The 25359-nt window shown below is 44.7% G+C and overlaps 1 protein-coding gene across 1 annotated transcript in view; it reads left to right on the top strand.

The window, feature by feature from the left end:
- The window catches only part of LOC137321575 (CUB and sushi domain-containing protein 1-like), a 2214006-nt gene that overhangs the window by 1879417 nt on the left and 309230 nt on the right, over positions 1 to 25359 (top strand). The window contains exon 34 of the mRNA XM_067984007.1: positions 10499 to 10702. Within this exon, the coding sequence (XP_067840108.1) occupies positions 10499 to 10702 (204 nt within the window). The remainder of the gene's footprint in view (positions 1 to 10498; positions 10703 to 25359) is intronic.

Here is a 25359-nt window from a genome sequence, read left to right as displayed (position 1 = left end):
ATCACGCCGGAGTTACAGGTTAATTGCTGGATTAGTTATTCTGGCTGCTGGTACAATTGTGGGTGTTCGTGGAAGTTTCCTATACTTGGAGAAAATTGCAATATTCTATAGAGAGTGGTCTGGCTGGGCGTGCAGTACTGTTAGTGGCATTTAAAATAGTGCGCTGAACAAAGTTGTTTCCAGACATGGGTGGCCTGCTAGGCCTTCCGCTGGGAATTGAAAATGACTGGGAGTATGTAGAGAGGCCACGCAGAGCAGGACAAGCTGCTCGAAGAGGGAGGAGGAGGAGGAGCAGGGCACTCAGCAGGAGGGCATGTCCAAGGAGCGTCATCAGGGACCAATTCTCCCACCTCACCTTCAGCGACGGCCAGTGCATCTGACGGCTGCGGTTCACTAAAGAGGTCGTGACTGAGATTTGTCAACTGCTGCGGCAAGGACAGCATTGCCTGTGGCTGTCAAGGTAACTGTGGTGCTTAATTTTTATGGCTCTGGCTCCTTTCAAGCTACTGCTGGAGATATAAGCAACATCTTGCAGTTTGCAGTCCACTGCATTATAAAGGAGGTCACTGAGGCTCTGTACGCACTCAGTAACAGATTCATCATATTCCCTCTTGCCAGAGACGAGCAGCAGGAGTGAGCACGAGGGTTTGCTCGCATTGCAGGCTTCCCCATGGTGCAGGGCGTCATTGACTGCACACGTATTGCCGTGCGTGATCCACATCTGAACTCATCCATATTCATGAACAGAAAGGGATTCCACTCCCTCAATGTGCAGCTGGTGTGCGACCACACGAAGTGCATCATGCAGGTCAGTGCCCACTACCCTGGCAGCTGTCATGACTCATTCATTCTGCAGAAGTCCAATGTGCCACCTATATTTCAACCAGCACGGCAAGTCAAAGGCTGTCTACTGGGCCATCAGGGTTATCCCCTCATGAAGTGGCTCATGTCTCCGGTCCGGAGCACGCACACATGTGCACAGTAGGTGGACAACGAAGCCGTGCTGCCACATGGAACATCATAGAGCACACCATAGGCATCCTCAAGCAATGTTTCCGCTGCCTGGTCCGCTCTGGAGGAATCCTACAGTACTCAGTCGAGTGGGTATCAAGATTTGTTGTTGTGTGCTGCATGCTGCACAACCTGGCCATTATGAGGGGACAGCCCTTGACACCGCCTATCCGGCGAGAACCTGAGCAAGAGGCAGAGGAGGAGAAGGAGGAGGAGAAGGAGGCGGAAGATACAGGGGAGGAAGTGGAGAATGAGGAGGAGGAGGAAGAGGCAGGGAGGCAACAAGGTAGACAGACCCTTTCTGCCAGGGCTCGGCGGGATCAGATGATTAATGAGTGATACCAGTAACTTCAACGACACCTCCCCATTCACCAACAGTCCCACACTCCTTACCTTTCCTCTCCCACATGACCATCAAATCTTCCTCCTCATGATTACACATTGCTTCCTCCCTCAGCTCATTGCAGATATGAAAACCAACACCAAAAACAAATTCATAACCACATTTATAGATTTACGCATCAAATGATTCAAACAAAATGACACTATTCACCCCTGTGCATTCCCTTAGTGCCTGTTGTTCGTGTGCCTTTACCTATCCGAGTGCTCCTACGAGGTGCTTCCCCAGTGGCTGGTGCATGGGTGGTGGGAGGCTGCTGACCTTCAATGGAAGAGCATGCAGATGGCCTTGGAGGATGACCTCGAGCAGCTCTGGTCCTGGAGGGCCCGGCTTCAGACTGCACCATCTCAGAATGGGCTGCAGCAGTCTGGTCTGGCTGGCTGACAGGCAACAGCAAGGCCACTGACGGAGGTGCAGGGGTGGGAGCAGGAATGCTGTCTTCCTGAGAGGGGACAGCAGGTTTGATTGCCGTGGAGCCACTGCCACCCTCCCGGGGCAGCGCCTCAGCAATCCTGGTGATCAGCTGGAGAACAGATTGCTGGAGTGCTGTGATGCACTGGAAGCACCGTTCCACAGTGGAATCTAGAACCATGATAGCAGCAGCCTGAGGTTCCAAGGCAGCAGTCAGATGGAAGATGTTTGTGCTGCAATGGAAGCTGTGACATCGGTCATCAGACGCTGTATCATGGTGGGTTCCACAGGTGCGCTGATGGAGGTGACCACCCGTTCCATGTTGGAAAGGATGGGCTCCAAGCTTTGCGCAAAGCCCTGTGCCATGTTGGAGCTGGACTCCTCCATGCTCCTCGACATTGTGCGCAGGCTTTCCAGCACACTTTCCAGCGCGCCAAGCATTTGGTTGTGTAGGCCCATCAGCCTTCTTCTGTAGCTTGGCCCATTGAAGTCATCCTCGGCAGCAGACCTAGTGTGCGACCTCGCCCTCCGGCGAGCTGGCACCTGCGGTATCTATTACCCCCGCCCTGGCTCCTGCGCACTTGTGTCCGGTGTCTCACCATGTGCAGATCCCTCCTCTACCCTATCCTCTAAAGTTCGTGTAGTGTCAGTCTCTGAGCAGACGGCTGTGAGTGTAAGTTCGAGTGACGGTATGTCTGCATCGTCACTGTCATCTTCCTCTCTCCTCCTTTCATGGTACTGGTTCCAGTTCTTGGGTACCTGAAATGACAAAGGTTGAGTTGTGGAGCGGGGAGAGGAGAAAGTATAGAACAAAGAGATCTAGGAGTACAGGTTCATAGCTCCTTGAGAGTGGAGTCATCAGGTGGATAGGGTGGTGAAGAAGGCATTCAGCATGCTTGATTTCATTGGTCAGAACATTGAGTACAGGAGTTGGGATGTCTTGTTGAAGTTGTACAGGGCATTGGTGAGGCCACACTTGGAGTACTGTGTACAGTTCTGGTCACCCTATTATAGAAAGGATGTTATTAAACTAGAGGGAGTGCAGAAAAGATTTACTAGGATGCTACCGGGACTTGATGGTTTGACTTATGGGGAGAGGTTGAATAGACTGAGACTTTTTTCCCTGGAGAGTAGGAGGTTTAGGGGTGATCTTATAGAAGTCTATAAAATAATGAGGGGCGTAGATAAGGTAGATAGTCAAAATATTTTCCCAATGGTAGGGGAGTCTATAACGAGGAGACATAGATTTAAGGTGAGAGGGGAGAGATACAAAAGGGTCCAGAGGGGCAATTTTTTCACTCAAAGGGTGGTGAGTGTCTGGAACGAGCTGCCAGAGGCAGTTGTAGAGGTGGGTACAATTTTGTCTTTTAAAAAGCATTTGGACAGTTACATGGGTAAGATGGGTGTGGAGGGATATGGGCCAAGTGCAGGCAATTGGGACTAGCTTAGTGGTATAAACTGGGCGACATGGACATGTTGGGCCGAAGGGCCTGTTTCCATGTTGTAAACTTCTATGATTCTATGATTCTATGTACGCTTATACCATCTGCAGCACGTGAGTCGGAAAAGATTGTGGGATGAGGGAGAAGTGGGAAACGAGAAGGAGGATTCGGTATGCAGAGACCCTCATCATTGATACCTCCATCTCCGCCAGTGGCCAGGCCTCAGCGAAGGCCTGTCCAATGATGGACAGCAATGTCTTCTCCATGGGGGTTAGGACGTGTAGGAGCACCTGTCCTCCTCCAGTTCTATCTTGCTGCTTAGTGTTATGCGCCACCTTCTCCTGCAAGAAAGAGGGACGTGTGTCGGCGAGTGTCCTGCGAGATGTTTGGGTGATGTGGCTGTCATAGTTGAATAGCTGCCAGTGTGTGTGACCTGTGAGTTATGGGTGTGCAGCTTGCAACAGTGGTAATGTGTGAGGGTGAGATGCAGCATCTGATTTGAAGAGTTGAGTACTGATGGAAAGAGTTTGTTGGTATGTGGGTGATGGGGGGGTGTAGTGTGTGGAGCAGTGGATACGGCTAGTGGTGCAGTTGGTAGGAGATGCCAGTTGACAGTTAAAGTCACTCACCTCAACCACTCGTGTCAAATCATTGAGTTTCTTCCTGCACTGCATCTATGTACGTGGAATGATGCTCCTGGCATTTACCTCGTGCGCCATAGCCTCCCACTGCCTCTTCAACATATGTCTGGAGGGCCTCCTGCCCCCTGCTGATATAGGATACCTCTCCGTCTGTCCACCTCTTCCACCAAGGCCTCGAGTGCACTGTCCGAGAACCTTGGTGCACACTCTCTCACAGGCGCAGCCATTCTTCACTGTTTTCCAGCACAGAGTTACTTCCCAAAGGACTTCCTGCAGCCACAGTGCACCTCCCCTTTAAGAGGTACGGGTTACCTTTAAGTAGTGCCAGACACTCTCGATATCTGAGCCCCTTGCTAGTGCGTGCAGCTAACCAACAACGCAGGTAGTGCTGGCTGCACGCAGCAATCATTTAAAACATCAGGCAGCACGAATGTTATGTGCTGCCTGCAACGCGACAACCGGGCACGTGTTAATCGCGCACCACGATCCCAACGCCCGTTTTCGGGGGTTATTCACTGTAACCACCCATGTCTTTCAATGAAAGAAGACCATGACAACCATGCATCTATATTTGACTGAGATAATTAGAGTTAATAACGGCTCTTTAATGTCTTACGGTTTACTTTGATCTCAGTTTGTGATTGATTGCACCCTGCAGATATCTTCATTGATGTTTTCACTGTGCTGTTTATTCATTTTGCTGAACAAATGAAAGAAAGCCTTCGTATCAGGATTGGCAGCACTCACTTCATGTATTGGCTTTTGTATGCTTTGTGCAAAGACTGTCATTTTTGTTCATCATGAGTAAGGTTTTGTTTGTATTTTTAAAGAGGGTTGATGATTTTAATATAATAGTTTGCAAAATAAATCTTTTTACCCCTCCTGTGCTCAGAAGTTTTACAGTCAATTGCTGATTGAGGTAACTTGGATTATTTGCATGTTGGGATGGCTATTAAATATGTATGGAGAATTGAATCAGAAATCCCAAAGAGGAATTGGGTTGGGATTTAGCATTTATGTCTAGGGTTTTATATGTGATGCCATTTTGCTTGGGAGTTATTGTGCATAAACTGGTTTGCTTAAAGAAAATATCACAATCATTGGTTAATGTGAGTATAATGTAGCATTGCAAAAGTTTACTCCTAAACTCTTACCATACTTGGAAAATCTCAAGGACATGATACATAACTTAATGTACTGCTAACAAATACTTTATTTAACTATAAATAACACCGTTCTGAACATTAAAACAGTTTGCTTTCAATGATCACAGTAAATATTCTAATTATTTCTGTCAAATATAGATGCATGCTTGTCATGATCTTCTCTTTCATTGAAAGAGAACTGCTTAGAATAATCAGCTCAATCTGAATCATGCACCATTACAGCTTTAAATGGGTTTTGCCCAACACTAATATTGAAATTCAGTTTTCGAGGTTGCAATCTGTACTTGGCAGAGTTCATTGTAGCACTAGTATGCTTTCAAGTTGAGTCTCTGACATAGTTTCTAATTACTAAAGAGATAGCTTCTTTCATATAGTCACAGATTAACTGGAATGTCAAACAGTTGTGTTGGTTTTGATGATTCAAGTTTTGTTAAGTCATCTTTCGTCAGATTTCTGCTTGGTAATCTTTTTCTGCCTCCAAGAACTTCCTAATTTATATGATTAATTTTTGACCTTAAGAACATAAGAAATAGAAGCAGGAGTAGTCCATACGGCCCCTCGGGCCTGCTCCGCCATTCAATACGATCATGGCTGATCTTCTACCTTAACTCTACTTTCCCGCTCGATCCCCATATCCTTTGATTCCCATAGTGTCTTAATTCCCTTAAACTACTACAATTGAACATAGCTTCAGCAAGTTGAACCAATCAAAGCAAGTAAATCCATCATCTCAAAAGCAAAATTGACGTGAGGACAGACACATGTGCAATATTGTAGATACCAAAATATTAGTATAATAGCATAATTTCTGCTAATTATTTTGTTTTGTTTTTCTGGGGGATCCGCTAATCTCTTGCCAAAGTAACAGTGAGAGATCACAAGAGACCTCACAGAATTTCAGGGCCAATTGTAACTTTATTTTTTTTGGCCTGCAATCTTCCCTGCTGTCAGGGAGACATTAAATTTATTCAGCAGCGATATGTACCCAGTAAGGAAATGAGAATAATAAATACATGATTGAAAATTGAAGGCTTATGCTGCACTAAACCCTCCATTGTTTTAAACAATTGGTATTCTTGAGCAAAGTACCTGTCATCAAACGTACAAAATTGACGGGCAGGAAAAGACCAGCTGGTCCATCAAGCCTGCCCCACACCATGATGGCTGGATCATCATAACTAAACACTTGTTCCCTCCCCCAACCTCCTCCCCCCCTACCCCCACCCACCCCCACTCATATGTTTTGATTTTGGTGTCATCTGCAAATTTACTTACCATACTCTCAACACCACTGCCCAGGTCATTGCTAAAGACTGTGAAGAGTAGCGTGCCTAGGACCAATCCCTAGGGGACACCACGAGTAACATGTCTCCAGGCTGAACCACACCCGTTAACTACAACTTTTTGGCTGTGAGATTGGAGCCAATTCCTAATCCTGTGTTTGAAATTTCTAATGATGCCACAAAATTCTATCTTGTGAAGCAACCTAGTGTGAGGTACCTCATCAAAGGCTTTCTGAACGTCCAGATGGACAATGTCTACCGTACTACCCTCATCAACTACCCTAGTGACTGCCTCAAAAAACTCTAACAAATTTGTTAGGCACGACCTATTTTTTCGGAAGGCATGTTGTGAATTTCTAACGGCCCCTTCCCTTTCCCAGTGATCATAAAGGTCATCTCTTACAATCCCTCCTAGCATCTTCCCAATAATGGATATCAGGCTGATAGGCCTGTAGTTCCCTGGCTCTGATTTGTCCCCTTTTTTGAAAATAAGAACTACATGAGCTAGCTTCCAGTCTAAGGGAACTGCCCCAGACTATTGAACGATTGAAGATATGGGCAAGGGGCTCACAGAGCGCCTAGCCCATCTCTTTAATTTGAATATTCTTTTTTGTGGGCACATTTTAACTGGATTTAGCTAAGTTCTTATTGCAGTGCTATTGGTAAGTGTTGCATTTGATCTCTTGTAACCAATCAAGTGCTGGAAGAATAGGTAAGGCCTTAACCAGAATGCTGTCAGTCCTTAGCAGCAGTTTTATGCTGAGATTGATGCAGCATTGATGCAGTTTTTAGAGCAGAGGAAATTGGACTCAGGAGAGCCTTTGAGCTGCTGAAACTACAATTGTTTGTACTTGGCTAATAATAAATGTTTAGGAACAAGCAGTAATAAGAAATTTCATGGGCACATTTGTCCAGCAATCCTCATTAACAATGATAAATATCGAAACTGTTTCTGCTTGATTTTATGATTCCTTCCATCTAATTTTACGATTCCTCGCAAAAAAAGGCACAGGAAGGAATTAGTGCCCATGCTGATTTGCTAGACTTGTAAATGCCCCTGAGAATAGCAGCTGCACAATGAATGAGCACAATAATCTGGCTTGGAAAGTCATTCATTTTATTTATCACCTTCCATTCTAGGTTGACCTTATTTGGCATTCACTTTTACACTGTACTGATTTCAATTTTGTCTCACTGCAGTATGTAACATTTACTAAAGGATAGGGAAGAATAATTGATTTTAAATACAACATTCTTTTCTGATTCTGACTCCTTGCAGAGTGAAAAGTATGACCCTTGTAACAATCTAATTTGTAGATGTTAAGAGGCTGCATTCTACAAAACTATGTCAGGAAAGAGATGCATTTGTCCAAATCCATACAAGGCTGATGGGTCACATAACTGTCAAATTCACAGTAGGACTTTGTAAATTTCTGGAGGTTGCTGATTTGACCGGTATCTATAAGACTTGCCAGTGGGGCTGGATATATTTTCGATGCCGATTTCATTAGTAGCGAATGAAGCATACACAAATGATTCCCTCAAGAAGTATGGAACACTGAGCCTTATGGTCTACATCAGTAAAGAACTGGCGTTTTCCTAACAAGTGCCCATGGGCACAGCATAAGTCTTCTTAAACGAGACTTTTGTTTCTGAACAGGAGCTGGGAACCAACTGGTTTTTCACAAGATTACAACTTATCTCTCATAATTGTTTCTGCCAATCTCACAGCTCTGTGTCGGTCTTTCTGTTGGGATTTCCCACACTCCTATGTCACGCTGTTTATAAATCTGTGTTCTCCCTCACCCCATGTCCAGTGCTATCCCACTCATCCCCCTGGACTCCATTGCATCCACGTTCTCCATCTTCCATCTACAGTTCTATCGATGGTGTCTGTGCAGTATGTAATGCTAGGGGAAATTCTGTGATCCTGTGCTCCCAAAGGGGAGCAGTGCTCACTGGGAGTGTGAGTTAGCAGTAGGGTTACAACATGTTGGTTCTGGTTCTCCGATCCAAACTCCCTGATAGTGTGGCTACCTGCTGGGAGTGGCAGATAGTAGAACCCTGCTTTGTTTTCATGCTCACCTACTTCTCTGTATCACACTATGTACTTGCTCTCTTTCTCATATGTTTTAGCCGTGCCCTTTACACTCTCCATCTTCCCTGTATGACCTAATATCCCTGCTTCCTCTATGTACATAGGATCTCTTATTCCCCTCTCTTCCTCAGCAGTAGAAATCCTGTTTACACGTGTAAACGGAGATTCTGCTGCATTTCCTGGGAAGTCTCGGTGGCGGAGTGGAAGCAGCTGTGAGGAAATTCCTGGCCTGTGTCTTTTCTTTGCCGGTTTTCTCCCCTTCTCTCCTGAAGACAGTGAGTATTACTGGGGTACAATTCCACAGGCGCCAGCAATCCTTCAGCACCTTGGCCAAGTGGTAATTCTTAATGTGTGATTTTAGACAGCTAGATTTGGAATGTTATTTACCATTGACATGATCATAGCCAAGCCTGGTCCTATTGTTAGATAAGTAATTGCAAGGGAGAAGCTTGGCTGATGATTCTTTCTTTTAGTCCAGGGCACCCCAATTCCTGCGCAAGTTGTAAACAGCTAAGTTAGCACAGGCTGCAAGTGGAACTAGAGCCTGCCGATCTGTGTGACATAAGAATGCACTGAGTAGTGAGCTTAATACATGAGGCCGCTGGGGGAACCAAAATCAAATATGATGATATCAATGGAAGTAGCTCTCCTGACTTGTTGTAATTGCTTAACCCATATTTTGACATATTTTATTTGCCGAGCCACCTTCTGAAGATTTTGATTCAAAGTTTTAAAAAAATGAATAGCAATTTAGTGATCTTACACGTTAGCATCAGAATGTGCTGTGCTGTGGATTTGTCGTTTGTGAATTTAGATGAGCCAGATGGTGGGTTTCTGACTTTAGCAGGCACTGCAGGGAGCCATGGAGCAGAGACACGATACATCCCTGCAGGGAGAGAAAAACAGGAGTGTAACTCAACAGCGGCTGCACTCACACACGTTACAATGGTTACGCATTGGCAGGCATTTGAACGATGATCGTCTGCATCGCTGGCCCTGAATGTCCTGAGGGTGCACCCACTGGATTCCGACTGTAACTCTTGACAGAAGACTGGCAGAACCCATTGGGAAATGGAAAGTCCTCAGTGGCACCGGGTCTCTGCTGTTTCTGCAATTTTCTGGCCTCCTTCTTACAAGTCAAATTGGGGCAGTGGAGGGAATCAACAGCAAGGGCTCCTTGTGCTGGGAATACCCATTTCCCAGGCTCGTTCGGGACCTGATACAGTAATGGATGCCGGTTCATCAGTTCATAACTACCAGCCTGTAGATGAAGCGAGTGGATTCCGGATGGCCTAGACCCTGGGCAGGCACCTGACTTTTCCAGCTGGATGGGACAGGCTGGAGATTTCCCCATGGTGGCACAGGCACCCCTCTGCACCATGAAAATTAAGGGCCATCTCACCGACCTCACAAAATCCAGCAGGGTGAGCACTGGAGGGCATTAACTGGTGCAATGCCAATGTAACCACTGAGATCATAGCCTATGGATTTTTTTTGGCAACACTTTTCAGTACGAGAATGGCATGTGGCGCAGCAGAAACACATGAAGGACGAAAGACAAATTTAAAAAGGATGAGGGGAGATGTAAGTTGATTGTCTATAGATGTGTTATGAGGAAGAATGCGCCAGCAGAGAAAAAAATACAAGATAATAACTTTTCATTTTTTACTGGTGCTTTATAAACAGAAGCATTTGATGTGCTCCATAGATTGTTTCATTCTGTAATATTTCACATTACGTGCTTGCAAAATATCAATTTGAGAAAATAAATGCAATATTTGCTTCTCGAAGAATGAAAACCCATAAGTCATTCAGGGATAAATTTGAAATACCTGAGAGGGGAGAGTTATGAACTGTTAGATTCATGCATTTATTTTATAGCATTTTTTCAGCTTTGCGGTTCAGTTGTTGACTTATATTGATGTATCCAATTTGTGCATCAGATGTAGCACCTTAGTAGAAAAATCTAGTGCATAAAATATTGCTCCCTGTTGGATCATTTTTTATTACTGAAGAATTTACACTCGTTCTTATTTTCCTTTCCAGCTGTTCCCCGCACTAGTGCCACCCAGTGCAGCTCTGTACCTGAGCCCAGATACGGCCGAAGGATAGGTTCAGAGTTTTCTGCAGGTTCTGTTATTCGTTTTGAATGCAACCCAGGATATCACCTCCAAGGCTCAAAGGCTATTCGATGTCAAGCTGTGCCTAATGGGTTGGCACAGTGGAATGACACAATACCAAGCTGTGTAGGTAAGTGCAGAGGAAATTGCCCCTGTTTTACGACTTTGGAAATTTGCATGCGCATTAAGACTTATGAGCGTTTTTCAGCAGGGTGGTGATACATGTAAATTTATTGACCATATTTGCTGTCTCCAGCTTTTTATTGTGTGCTGTTACGCACACAATAAAAAGCTTCCTGATCATTTGCTGTGAGGTCCAGCTTATAGAAATGGGTCTGCAGAAAACCCAAATTGTTTTCACCCTTGTTTAACGTAGATTCAGTCAATAATAGATTTTTTTTTTACAAATAGGTCTATAAAAAGGGCAGAATCCCAGAAGAACAGGTTTATGACCCACATTCTGGTGTAAACAGATCTGGTCTCCATGTTATAAAAAGATATAGGGGCACTGGAGAAGGTGCAAAAACAGATTTACAAGGAAGATATCAGAACTGAGGAGTTACACCTATCAGGAAAGATTGAACAGGCTGGGGCTGTTTTCTCTAGAAAAGAGAAGGCTGAGGGGTGAGCTGATAGAGGTCTTTAAGATTATGAAAGGGTTTGTAAAGGTAGAAGTAGAGAAGATGTTGCCACTTGTGGGGGAGACCAAAACCAGGGGCCATAAATATAAGATAGTCACTAATAAATACAACAGGGAATTCAGGAGAAACTTCTTTACCCAGAAAATGGTTAGAATGTGGAACTCACTACCACAAGGAACAGTTGAGGCAAATCGTATAGATGCATTTAAAGGGATGCAAGATAAACACTTGATGGAGAAAGGAATAGAAGGGTATGCTGATAGGGTTAGATGAAGACAGGTAGGAGGAGGCTTGTATGGAGCATAAACAACAGCATAGACCAGTTGGGCTGAATGGCCTGTTTCTGTGCTGTACATTCTGTGTAATTGTATGTAACTCCTGAACAGGGCAGGTGATCAAACCCATAGGCAGGCAGGGAGACTTCAGTGAGAGCAAATGAGTCACCATGAGTAAGCCAGGTTTCTCTCTGCACCAAGATGCTTGGATTTATCTATAACAAGGTCACGGATGATGAGGTCCTCTCCGCGAGGGAGCGAGCATTCTGAAGGGTTATATGGAGCAGGGCGGTGATTGAAGATTCACGAGTGGGGTCAGGGGTGGGGGGCGGAAGTAGGTGAAAGATAAAGGTCAGTGCAGCAAAGAGTGGGTTGGGCATGTGGCCTGGAGTTGTTAGCTTTCACTTGTAGATGAAGTTAAATAGCCCCATTATTAGGAGGCAGGGAGCCTGAAACAGTGGGTGGAATGAAAGTAGAGGATAAAGGCTAAGTAGAATGATGGATTGCCATGGATGGAATTGCACAAGAAAGGCGTTCAGCAAGGATTGGGATACAATGAGTTGTACAAAATATACTGTACTAATAAAGTACTGCACATTGGAAGAAAAATGGGTGATATAAATACTTCATGAATGGTGACAAAGTTGCTAAGGATCAAGTTGAAAGACATCTATGGGTCTTAGCAAATGTGATGCTCAATATGATCAGCCACTTCGAAGCAGCAATCAACAAAGCAAATAAAGTGGTGAACTATTAGCCAAAACAGTAGAGTAGAAGTCAGTGGAGTCATGCTCAAACTGTGCAGTGATCTGGTCAGACAGCACTTTGAATAATGTATCCACTTCTAGTCACTCTGACACAAGAGACATTCAAACCCTGGTTGCAGTTCTAGAATGTCACAAGATTGATCCCTAATGTCAGAGTGCTAAGGCTAAACTTGGGCTTATTCGGGTGAATGATAGTAAATAGTGTGGAAAAGGTAGGTTCAAAAAAAATTCAAACTAAACGGTGGAATGGCCTTTTAGGTAGAGAAGTAGAGGAAAAACCTTTGAATCATTTAATAATTGGATACCGTGGTGGGGGCATTGAGACCTTTCTCGATGAATGAGCGAAGATGGGCTGAATGTCCTTCCTCATCTGTTTCTATCTTCTGACTGTGGGGGTGCTCGCACATGCTCCCCTAGTGGCCAGAAATAGAACAACATTGTTTGGGACCTCAGAGCAGATCCATACCTCCATGGGAAGCGGGAAGGAAAAAATAATGAAGCATATAAACATTAAAAAAATACTTAGAGTAGATTTCAAAATCAGACTGGCTTTTATGGGTTTCACCTGTTAACTGATTGCACTGGGGAGCATGGGAGTTATTCAGTTTAACACCTTTTCAGAATGGACGTACTGTGAGGACGTACAAACCACGACTGAAGTTTTTAGCATTGAGGTATATGAAAACAGATCAAGGTGTCGAGTTTGTCCTTGCTAAATTTTACTTCTTTGACAGTGCGGGTAATGCACAAATACCAAGGTCTAAAATCAGGCAAATCTTTCCTTCAATAAGTAATAAAGTAAATGTTCATATGCTAATACTCCCACTCCAGAAAAGAGTTATCTTTGCCCCTCTGTGTTGAAAGCTAAGGTTTCAGGCAGTGTTGATTTTTCCTCACACTTACCCTCTCACATGGAACAATTTGTTTTAAATCTGTCTCGATCTGCCTTGCTGCCTGGACAAGAACTGGTAAGTTCACTCTGTTGAGGCAAACAACTGTGAGTGAAAGGCTCAAACTCCAAATGTTCTGACTGGCTGAGAGTCACGCACACAGATGCTTGAGCTCTCACTTTCTGGTATTTTCATTTGTAAATCACTTAGTGATCAAACCTTAGATGGATAACCACCTTGGACCAATTAGGAAACAGTTAGCTCCCCAACCCTGACCATCAGGGAAATGGATAGCACTCAAGCATAGGTATATCATTACTGTGAAAATCGGACAGATTGCACACAGTCCTCATCATGAAATAAAATAGGATGCTAAAAACATTACAGGTCAAGCTACTGACATTGTAAGCTGAAAACATAGAAGCAAATGTTTACCGTGTACTGCCAATATGACACCACACATGCAAAGAATAGGCAAAAAAAAAAGAAAACCTGAAAAATTGCCCACTGCACAAATGTGGGAGTACCATTTAATAAATTATTGAACTGGGTTAAAACATTGATTTTTCTGTATTCATCTCAGTTGGGCAAATTCAAATTGATTCAGTCTTCAAAGTGTAGGTTTGATTTTTTTTCTCATAACAAACCAATGTTAACCTGCAATTACTCTCTTTTACAAACACTCCTCAGCAATTTCTCTCTACAGTTAATCATATAAAAACGTGGAATGTGAAAAACCCATTAGGCGTATCAAGCTTGCTCCACAATAGACCACTATTTACAATGTATATTAATGGCTGAGATGAAGGGACCAAGTGTAATGCATCCAAGTTTGCTGACGATATAAAGCTAGGTGGGAAAGTAAGCTGTGAGGAGGACACAAAGAGTCTGCAAAGGGATATAGACAGGTTAAGTGAACGGGCAAGAAGGTGGCAGATGGAGTATAATGTGGGGAAATGTGAGGTTATTTACTTTGGTTGGAAGAATAGAAAAACAGAATATTTTTTAAATGGTGAGAAACTATTTAATGTTGGTGTTCAGAGAGATTTGGGTGTCCTCGTACAAGAAACACAAAAACTTAGTATGCAGGTACAGCAGGCAATTAGGAAAGCAAATGGCATGTTGGCCTTTATTGCAAGGGGGTTGGAGTACAAGAGTAAGGAAGTCTTACTACAATTGTACAGGGCTTTGGCGGGACCTCACCTGGAGTATTGTCTACAGTTTTGATCTCCTTATCTAAGGAATGACATACATGCCTTAGAGGTGGTGCAACAAAGGCCCACTATATTATTCCTGGGATGAGATGGTTGTCCTATGAAGAGAGATTGAGTAGAATTTTTTTTTTATTATGATTCGTTTGTGGGATCTGGGTATGGCTGGCAAGGCCAGCATTTATTGCCCATCCCTAAATGCCCTTGAGAAAGTGATGTTGAGCCGCCTTCTTGAACCGCTGCAGTCCGTGTGGTGAAGGTTCTCCCACAGTGCTGTTAGGTAGGGAGTCCCAGGATTATGACCAAGCGACGATGAAGGAACGGCAATATATTTCCAAGTCGGGATGGTGTGTGACTTGGAGGGGAACGTGCAAGTGGTGTTGTTCCCATGTGCCTGCTGCCCTTGTCCTTCTAGATGGTAGAGGTCGTGGGTTTGGGAGGTGCTGTCGAAGAAGCCTTGGCGAGTTGCTGCAGTGCATCCTGTGGGTGGTACACACTGCAGCCACGGTGCACCGGTGGTGAAGGGAGTGAATGTTTATGGTGGTGGATGGGGTGCCAATCAAGCTGGCTGCTTTGTCCTGGATGGTGTCGAGCTTCTTGAGCGTTATTGAAGCTGCACTCATCCAGGCAAGTGGAGAGTATTCCATCACACTCCTGACTTGTGCCTTGTTGATGGGGAGTTAGGACATGAGTCACTCACTGCAGAATACCCAGCCTCTGACCTGCTCTTGTAGCTACAGTATTTATGTGGCTGGCCCAGTTAATTTTCTGGTCATAGTGACCCCCAGGATGTTGATGTTGGGAGATTCGGTGATGGTAATGCCTTTGAATGTCAAAGAGAGGTGGTTAGACTCTCTCTTGTTGGAGATGGTCATTGCCTGGCACTTGTCTGGCGCGAATGTTACTTGCCACTTATCAGCCCCAGCCTGGATGTTCTCCAGGTCTTGCTGCATGCGGGCTCGGACTGCTTCATTATCTGAGGGTTTGCAAATGGAACTGAACACTGTGCAATCATCAGCGAACATCCCCATTTCTGACTTTATGATGGAGGAAAGGCCATTGATGAAGCAGCTGAAGATGGTTGGGCCTAGGACACTGCCCTGAGGAACTCCTGCAACAATCATAGAATCATAGAATCATAGAAGTTACAACATGGAAACAGGCCCTTCGGCCCAACATGTCCATGTCGCCCAGTTTATACCACTAAGCTAGTCCCAATTGCCTGCACTTGGCCCATATCCCTCTATACCCATCTTACCCATGTAACTGTCCAAATGCTTTTTAAAAGACAAAATTGTACCCGCCTCTACTGTCCTGGGGCTGAGATGATTGGCCTCCAACAACCACTACCATCTTCCTTTGTGCTAGGTATGACTCCAGCCACTGGGGAGTTTTCCCCCTGATTCCCATTGACTTCAGTTTTACTAGGGCTCCTTGGTGCCACACTCGGTCAAATGCTGCCTTGATGTCAAGGGCAGTCACTCTCACCTCACCTCTGGAATTCAGCTCTTTTGTCCATGTTTGGACCAAGGCTGTAATGAGGTCTGGAGCCGAGTGGTCCTGGCGGAACCCAAACTGAGCATCGGTGAGCAGGTTATTGGTGAGTGAGTGCCGCTTGATAGCACTGTCGACGACACCTTCCATCACTTTGCTGATGATTGAGAGTAGACTGATGGGCGGTAATTTGCTGGATTGGATTTGTCCTGCTTTTTGTGGACAGAACATACCTGGGCAATTTTCCACATTGTCGGGTAGATGCCAGTGTTGTAGCTGTACTGGAACAGCTTGGCTGGAGACGCGGCTAGTTCTGGAGCACAAGTCTTCAGCACTACAGTCGGGATGTTGTCGGGGCCCATAGCCTTTGCTGTATCCAGTGCACTCAGCCGTTTCTTGGTATCATGCGGGGTGAATCGAATTGGCTGAAGACTGGCTTCTGTGATGGTGGGGATATCGGGAGGAGGCCGAGATGGATCATCCACTCGGCACTTCTGGCTGAAGATGGTTGCAAACATTTCAGCCTTGTCTTTTGCACTCATCATTGAGGATGGGGACGTTTACAGAGCCTCCTCCTCCCATTAGTTGTTTAACTGTCCACCACCATTCACAACTGGATGTGGCAGGACTTCAGTGCTTTGTTCTGATCCGTTGGTTGTGAAATCGCTTTGCTCCGTCTATAGCATGTTGCTTCCGCTGTTTAGCATGCATGTTGTCCTGTGTTGTAGCTTCACCAGGTTGCCACCTCATTTTTAGGTACGCCTGGTGCTAGCTCCTGGCATGCTTCTCTACACTCCTCATTGAGCCAGGGTTGATCCCCTGGCTTGTTGGTAATGGTAGAGTGAGGAATATGCCGGGCCATGAGGTTACAGATTGTGCTGGAATACAATTCTGCTGCTCCTGATGGCCCACAGCGCCTCATGGAGGCCCAGTTTTGAGCTGCTGGATCTGATCTGAATCTGTCCCATTTAGCACGGTGGGAGTGCCGCACAACATGTTGGATGGTGTTCTCAGTGTGAAGACGGGACTTCGTCTCCACAAGGACTGTGCGGTGGTCACTCCTACCAGTGTTGTCATGGACAGATGCATTTGCGACAGGTAGATTGGTGAGGACGAGGTCAAGTCGGTTTTTCCCTCGTGTTGGTTCGCTCACCACCTGCCGCAGGCCCAGTCCAGCAGCTATGTCCTTCAGGACTCGGCCAGCTCGGTCAGTAGTGGTGCTACCAAGCCAGTCTTGGTGATGGACATTGAAGTCCCCCACCCAGAGTACATTCTGTGCCCTTGTCTACCCTCAATGCTTCCTCCAAGTGGTGCTCATCATGGAGGAGGACTGATTCATCAGCTGAGGGAGGGCGGTCGGTGGTAATCAGCAGGAGGTTTCCTTGCCCATGTTTGACCTGATGCCATGAGATTTCATGGGGTCCGGAGTCAATGTTGAGGAATTCCTGGGCCACTCCCTCCTGACTGTATACCACTGTACCACCACTTCTGGTGGGTCTGTCCTGCCAGTAGGACAGGACATACCCAGGGATGGTGAAGCCTGGGACGTTGGCTGAAAGGTATGGTTCTGAGAGTATGGCTATGTCAGGCTGTTGCTTGACTAGTCTGTGGGTCAGCTCTCCCAATTTTGGCACAAGTCCCCAGATGTTAGTGAGGAGGACTTTGCAGGGCCAACTGGGCTTGGTTTGCCTTTGTCGTGTCCGGTGCCTAGTGGTCCGTCCGGTTTTATTCTTATTCTGACTTTTCGTGTGAGATTGTACAACTGAGTGGCTTGCTAGGCTACTTCAGAGGGCGATTAAGAATCAACCACATTGCTGTGGGTCTGGAGTCACATATAGGCCAGACCGGGTAAGGATGGCAGGTTTCCTTCCCTAAAGGGCATTAGTGAACCAGATGGGTTTTTTCAACAATCCAGTCGTTTCATGGCCACCATTACTGATACTAGTATTTTAAAATTCCAGATTTTATTCAATTAAATGGATTTAAATTCCCCAGCTGCCATGGCAGGATTTGAACTCATAACTCCAGATTATTCGTCCAGGCTTCTGGATTACTAGTCCAGTAACATAACCACTATGCTACCATACCCTTGAATGGGCCTATACTCACTGAGTTTAGAAGAATGAGAGGTGATCTCATTGAAATATATGCGATTCAGACAGGGCTTGACAGGGTAGATGCTGAGAGGTTGTTTCCTCTGGCTGGAGAGTCTAGATCTAGGGGGCATAGTCTCTGGATAAGGTGTTAGCCATTTAAGACTGAGGTGAGGAGGAATTTCTTCACTCGGAGGGTTGTGAATCTTTGGTATTCTCTACCCCAGAGGGCTGTGAATGCTGAGTCGTTAAATATGTTCAAGGCTGAGATAGATGGATTTTTGGACTCTTGGGGAATCAAGGGATATGGGGACCAGGTGGGAAAGTGGAGTTGAGGTCGAAGATCAGCCATGATCTTACTAAATGGCAGAGCAGACTCGATGGCCTACTCCTGCTCCTATTTCTTATGTTCTTATGTTCTTACGTGGAGCAGATCTATCACGGACTCTACCCAGCCCAATTAATCACCTAAGGAAGAGTTCTACAAAGTTTTCCCTGTTTCTCTAACCACAAAAGATGAATTAATCAAAATGCCAAACTATTTATCAAACATTCTTTCAAAATTCCTTCCAAACTCTTGTCTTGTTTAGAACGTGTGGACTTTATGTCTGTATTCACAATCTGAGTTAAATAAACTATTTTTAGCTCCGTTATCTATGCTCTTCGGGTTTTTTTGGCAGGATTACTTTTCCTCTCATTCTTCTATTCCCTAATGAAAACATGTTCAGGTTTGTGAGTTTTAGTTTATAATTTAGAGCACTAAATCTTAGAATCTTCCTTGCCACTCTTCTTTGAACCTTGATGAATGTTCTTTCAAAGGTGCAATACCCAAAATTGCACCCAGTAAGTTAGGCTTTGCAGTCTTGTTGGTGGAGTGTGGCCTTGCTGGCAGCAATATATTGGGTGAGCCATCAATAAGCAGGATGCCTAATTTTTTGATGAGTAATTTGAGGGGAAAATCTAGGACCGCCCTGCTGGAATGCACAGCCTTATTTCAACATGTAAATCATATGTTTAAAGGTCCCAGACCAAATTTCATGTCTCTGAGCAGGGCTCTCATAGAATCGTAAAAAATTTACAGCACCGAAGGAGGCCATTCGGCCCATTATGTCCACGCCGGCTCTGCCCCATATATACTGGTAATGTGAAGAGTCCCAGCACTAGTCTGCTCAAGCAAGCATCTCGGAGAGTTGACGGTTTCTACCGCAGATAGTCTATTTTCCATATTCATGTTCGTCTTGCTCCATCTTCCTCCCGACACAAGTCAGTTTTCATGGATATTCCTTCATCTTTGGGTTTTTTTTTTTGCTCGGCAAACATTTCTTTCATTGTTCTTGGTTACTCCTGCTGTTTAAATTGCACCAGACAAAAAGATGAGGTTGAGTATTCCTTTTGGGGTTACAACCTTAATGCACAAGTGAGATGAGAAGAGGTCAGGAGGGACCAACAAATGTCGGTGCAATGACTTTTGTCATTACCCCAGAATCAGTGTGATAGACCTTGTAACATGTACCTAGAATCATAGCAAGGTTACAACACAGAAGGAGGCCATTCGGCCCATCTAGTCTGGGCCGGCTCTCTGCAAGAGCAATCCAGCTAGTCCCACTCCCCCGCCCTATCCCCGTAGCCCTGCAATTTTTTTCCTTTCAAGTACTTATCCAGTTCCCTTTTGAAGGCCATGATTGAATCTGCCTCCACCACCCCCTTGAGCAGTGCATTCCAGATCCTAACCACTCGCTGTGTAAAAAAGTTTTTCCTCATGTCGCCTTTGGTTCTTTTGCCAATCACCTTAAATCCATGTCCTCTGGTTCTTGACATTTTCGCCAATGGGAACAATTTCTCTCTATCTATTCTGGACCCTTCATGATTTTGAATACCTCTATGAAATCTCCTCGCAACCGTCTCTGTTCCAAGGAGAACAACCCCAGTTTCTCCAGTCTATCCATGTAACTAAAGTCCCTCATCCCTGGAATCATTCTAGTAAATCTCTTCTGGACCCTCTCTAAGGCCTTCACATCTTTCCTAAAGTGTGGTTCCCAGAACCGGACACAATACTCCAGTTGTGGCCGAACCAATGTTTCATAAAGGTTCACCATGACTTCCATAATTTTGTACTCTATGCCTCTATTTATAAAGCCCAGGATCCCTGTATGTTTAGAGGATGGATATATTTAGAGGACGCCTGTCCTCATCATCTCCACTTCACAAAACAGGTTGGCACAGAGCTGTGCCACCTGCTGCATAATAATCTGCAGACAACATCTGTTTCGTGGAGGTTACCGTAGCATGAAGCTTTATCCTACTCGGATCCTTCCAAGCCAACGTAGGTGACAATGGCCTCATCAGTCAGCCTGTAGCACCCACAAGGGTCAAGCAAATGAGGAATGCTATGTTTGCAGGGGGCAACGCTTTCATCACTTTTCCTGTGGAAAGGAAGCATCAGTTGGGTGACGTGGTTGCCTTGAATGCAAAGCATTGCACGTGGTACTGATGAGCATTGGGGCTGCCCCTGTTAACCCCATGACCTTCATGAACAGGAAAGGTTTTCACTGCTGTTCAGGTGGTGTCTGACCACAGAAACATCATTAGGCACATCCATGACCATTAAGCAAGAGCCAGAGATGATGCTTTCATTGTGCAGCATTGCACGGTGCCCATATTATTTGAAGGAGACAAACTACTGGGTGGATGGCGCTTAGGAGATTGGGACTATTTTCTTCACCCTTGGCTGCTGAGAAATCACCTAACAGTGGAGGAGCACCTAATTGCTTCAAGATGTGTTTACTGTTCCTCCTTCAGAGCTATGAAATGTGGGCGCAGTGTAAGAGTGGGTGGAAAAGGGTAATGATTATGCACAGTGTGTCAAGTGGTACCTCCTAATGTGTGTGACAGTTCCCAGTTTCGATTTGTGCCATGGTTGATGGGCCCACAGGAAATATTGGCAAAAGTGAGGAGCACCTTACCTTCGCCTTGCCCTGATACCAGTAAACCTTTTCCTCATTTGCAACCAAGTGTGAGGCACCTAACTGTATTGCATCAGTTGGAGACCTCCCTCCATGCAGTTTGCACCTGTTCCTATACTGGAGGATAACCTTCAGGCCAAAGTAGGGCCACTCTTCTTTGGTGCACTGCCTACAATAGTAGCTTCAATTTAACAACATCAAAGGGACCGGTGTTGTTCACATATCTAAACTCTGTCATTTTGAGCAAATAAGTCAACTGTTCTGCCACCATCACAATTTCAGTCTCACAAAGACATGGATAATATTCCTAATGTAGGGGCCAATTATTTGACAGACGGGATTGATCATGCCATTCAGGTGTGCAGGGGACTGAAGGTGGAACCACTTGCAGTGTTGCTGGCTCCCCACCGGTTCTGTTCCCCATGCAATTTTATGTAGCTGACCACTAGTGGGAATCATTCTTGCACAGAATCTGCAAGTATTTCATTTCAATTGGCAATTTAACATATATCAGTAGTGTAAGCACTCATGAGAGAAACATTCTGTGTGAAGTACCTATTCCTCCTGGGTTTCTGCCTCAGATGCCACTTGAGTTTTCATGATGGAATGCATTTTCAATGTCTTCCTGCACGACTACACAGATGTGACTAGTGGACTCCTTCAAAGTTGTTGCTGAGCCATTAAGATACTTCAAATGACACAGCAAGAGAATCATATTCAGTCTTTTTTTCATAATCAGACTGAATCGCTGGGTTTTATAATGAGGATGTGGGCTGGTCCTTGGCTCAGCAGTTAAGTCTGTTCTTTCACTGGAACCTCTACTTGCTGCTCCTCGCATGTTTGATGCTCCCTCCACCAGCTTACTACCACTTATTGGTGCAGCAGGTCCATGCTACTTAAATGAGCGGGGTACTCTCCCTTGACATTGGTCCATTATTTCAATTCCTAAGCTATTGGAATTTTTTTTCTGTAAAATCTCTGTGTCTTTAAGTAGCTGTGACAATGCTGATGTCCCACTCCCCAGTCTGTCTGTTCCTACTGACTAGTGGATTGAATGCTTAGAATGCAAAATTAAGACCAAAATAGAAAATTAGAGGATGGACACAAAGTCTCATGTGCACCGTTGCTGCACTGTGTAAATTGGAAAAGCTGCCACATGGTCTCATCAATGCAGCAAGTAGTCGCATTTACAAAGCAATTCTCATATTCAGGAAGATGCTTCAGAGCACTCTAAAATAATGAAGAAAGGAACACAGTGGACGTTGAGCATTGTAAAAGAGATGAGGAATGATCAGACTAGGATGGGGAATTAAGGTATGCTCAATGAAGAGGCTTTTGAGGAGGTTTTTGAAAACAGACTGAGAGAACTGGGTAGAGAATTCCAGAGAGCTTGAACACAGTGGTTGGACGAGTGACTGTAAATAATGAAGTCAAGCAAAGAGTGATAAAAAGTCCAGTGTTAGGGGAGTGGAAGATGGATGCAGGAATGTAAGGCAGAAGATTGCCGATGCTGGGTGGGAAAGGCCATGGAGAGATTTAAAAAATATTAGGATTTTATAATCTTCCAGCTTGGACACAAGGGAGTCAATGGAGTTTGGAGAGGATGAGGTTGATAAGAATGGTCAGACTTCATGTGGGTAAGAACTTGAGCTATGGAATTGAAACTTGTGGATGGTTGATGCGGGGAGGCTAGCTATACCTGTCATTGGAGAAGTCAACCTTTTATGTGACAAAAGTATGGACTAAAAAGAGGAAGAGAATGAGATGGGTTAGAGGGGGACCGTGCTGCAGAGGCAGAAGAAAATGGTTGTGGAGCAGATGCTGGGGAACAAACTGATCTCAGCATCAAGCAGGACAGCAAGGTTCCAAACTTCCTGAGTGGGCTTGCAACAGCAACTGGGAAGGTTGATAGTCTTGTAACCAGAGGCGAAGAGATGCCGATGAAAGCCTAAGATGATGTCCTCAGTTTTTCCAGCATTTAGCTAGAGGAAGTTTGGGCTCATCCAGATCTTGATATCAAATAGGCAATTTCTGAGTGTGGCAACAGTCTTTGAGTCAATGGAAGAGACAGCAAGTCAGAGTTGGCTGTAATCAATATACGTGTGAATGCTGACCTGTGCTTCTGCATAGCATCACCAAAGGATAATATTTAGATCGTAAATAGAAGGGATCCAAGGATGGACCGCTGGGATATACCAGAGGTGACTATATGAGCAGAAAAGGAAAATCCTTGGACAACTATGTAATGCCTGCATTAAGTCATGCAATAAAGGAACCAGGATAGAGCAATGGGTTGCAGGTGGACCGTAAAGAAGAATTTGAGTAGAATGGAGCAATTGATTGTGTCAAAGGGGACAAGAGAGGTTGATAATGTTGAGGTGAGATAGGGAGCCATGATCACAGTCACACAGGATGTCATGTGACTGCAGTGGAAGCCAGATTGGAGGAACTTAAATCAGGTGTGGTGAGAGAGATATATGTGTCTACGAGTTCTTTGCATTTTGAGACTGAGGTTAGAATACCTTTTTTTGACTTGACCCAAAATATCCTTGAGATGAGGATTTGTTGAAACAATGGAATAGCAATTCATTTTGGTTTATTTGCACAATTTGTTTTGTATGCTTCCTTCTTTCTTTCCTTATGAGTCATTATCCCCCTGCAGTCACACTATCCTCTACACTTGAGACATTGGAATGGTTTTTGGTCAAACCAACCAGAAGTGCGGTTGAATGATGAGAGAATTTAATCCCTATTGGATATGTTTTCTTTGATTAATCTGGTTGAGGTGAGATTGGAAACTCACATTAACTGCCTTCCCACTCCCCCCAGCCACAAGAAGCCTGGATAAAAGCCAATGTTTCATTTGAGAATATGGTTTTAATGCTGGCGTCCCATTGCAAATCCAATATTCAAGAATTGTAGCTGCTAAAATCCCTCCTACTGTTTGTGTTACTCTGTTTCCATGGTCTCTTTCCGCGACCTGTACCGTGATGTCTCTCTCCCCAGTACTGTTCTTTACTGTCACCATAGATAGATGACTGGAATTTCTCCAGCGGGAGATTGACAGAACCCCTAGAGAATAGCGTAAATTGCTAAAAATTACCATTTACACTATTTCCCCAGGGTTTCTGCCAAAGTTATGGAGAACCCAAAAGAAATTCTCCCCCAGAATTACCTGAAGAACAATGAAGTCAGCTAGCTGGATCGATGGATGCTAGGATTTTTGTAAGAATAGTTATCATTGTCAGTCGTTGTACCCTAGAGAATACTGTTGCCGATTTTAGTGATGAATGCTTAATGTCTTCACATGTCGTGACCCTATTGTGTTAATATCCGCATTAAAATAGCAGACGGAGGAACTTTGCATGAACAAATTAGGCGTCTGTCTGCTGATATCGGCAACAATAATTTTTAGGCTAGTGCTTATGTGCTGTATGTCTCTTTCTGCATTAAAATAGCTCTTAATTTTACCTCACTCTATTCTTTGTCCTTGATCTTTCTTCCTCTCCCTCTTTCCTCGTGCCCATACTGCTTTGTGGCCATGCTCTTCTCAGCCCTGTTGTTTTCTATGTTATTGGTCTCCCCTTTGTCACTGTGTTTACAATGTGCCTGCTTCTTCCTCTCTCTACTTCTCGTCTGTCTCCCTTTCCCATCTGCATTGTTGCTCACCTTTTTTATGTTGGAGGCCTCCCTTTCTCTCTTTACACAGTCCTTCATTGCTTTTCCACCTGAATCTGCCTTTCCCCTTCCCTTTGTTCTCTACTGGTCTGGGTCCATACTTTTGCTCATCCTTGCATCTCTTCATAATTCCTTGTCCTCCTGTCTTGTACTGGTGCTCTTGTAAAAACTTAAAAGAAAGAAAGAAGTTGCATTTATATAACACCATTCATAAAATCAGGAGAGCCTAAAGCACTTTGTGAAGTGTAGTCAATGTTGCAATGCAAGGAAATGCAGCAGCCAATTGTGTACAAGTCCTACAAATAGCATATAAAGGAGGTCAATGACCAAATAATCTGTTGTAGTGATGTTGGTTGAGGAGACTGCACCTATTCTTCTTTGACTAGTGCCATGGGAACTCTTACATCGACCTAAGAGGGCAGACAGGGTCTCGGTTTAACGTCTCATTTGAAAGACTGCACCTCTGACAATGTTGCACTACTTCAGCACTGCACCGATGAAGTGTTAGCCTAGATTGCGTGCTTAAGTCTCTGGAGTGGGGCTTGAACCCACAAGCTTCTGGGTCGAGGTCCAGAGTGCTAAAACTGAGCCAAGGCTGACACCTAAGGGTGTAGCTCACAGTCCTTTTGGATAAGTGGTAAACTGGTACTGTTTACAGTGGAAATTGGACACATTGTGCACAAAAAGACTAGCATGTGGGGAAAGCTGAGAAGAGATGCAATATCTGGGGCTACTCCAGAAGTCAGTGAAGATATGATGAGCGCAAGAGGTTGCA

Source organism: Heptranchias perlo, chromosome 5 (genome assembly GCF_035084215.1).
Source record: "Heptranchias perlo isolate sHepPer1 chromosome 5, sHepPer1.hap1, whole genome shotgun sequence".
Classification (NCBI taxonomy): Eukaryota; Metazoa; Chordata; class Chondrichthyes; order Hexanchiformes; family Hexanchidae; genus Heptranchias; species Heptranchias perlo.
Note: the sequence above shows the minus strand (reverse complement) of the source record. Positions and strands in the feature narration are given on the sequence as shown.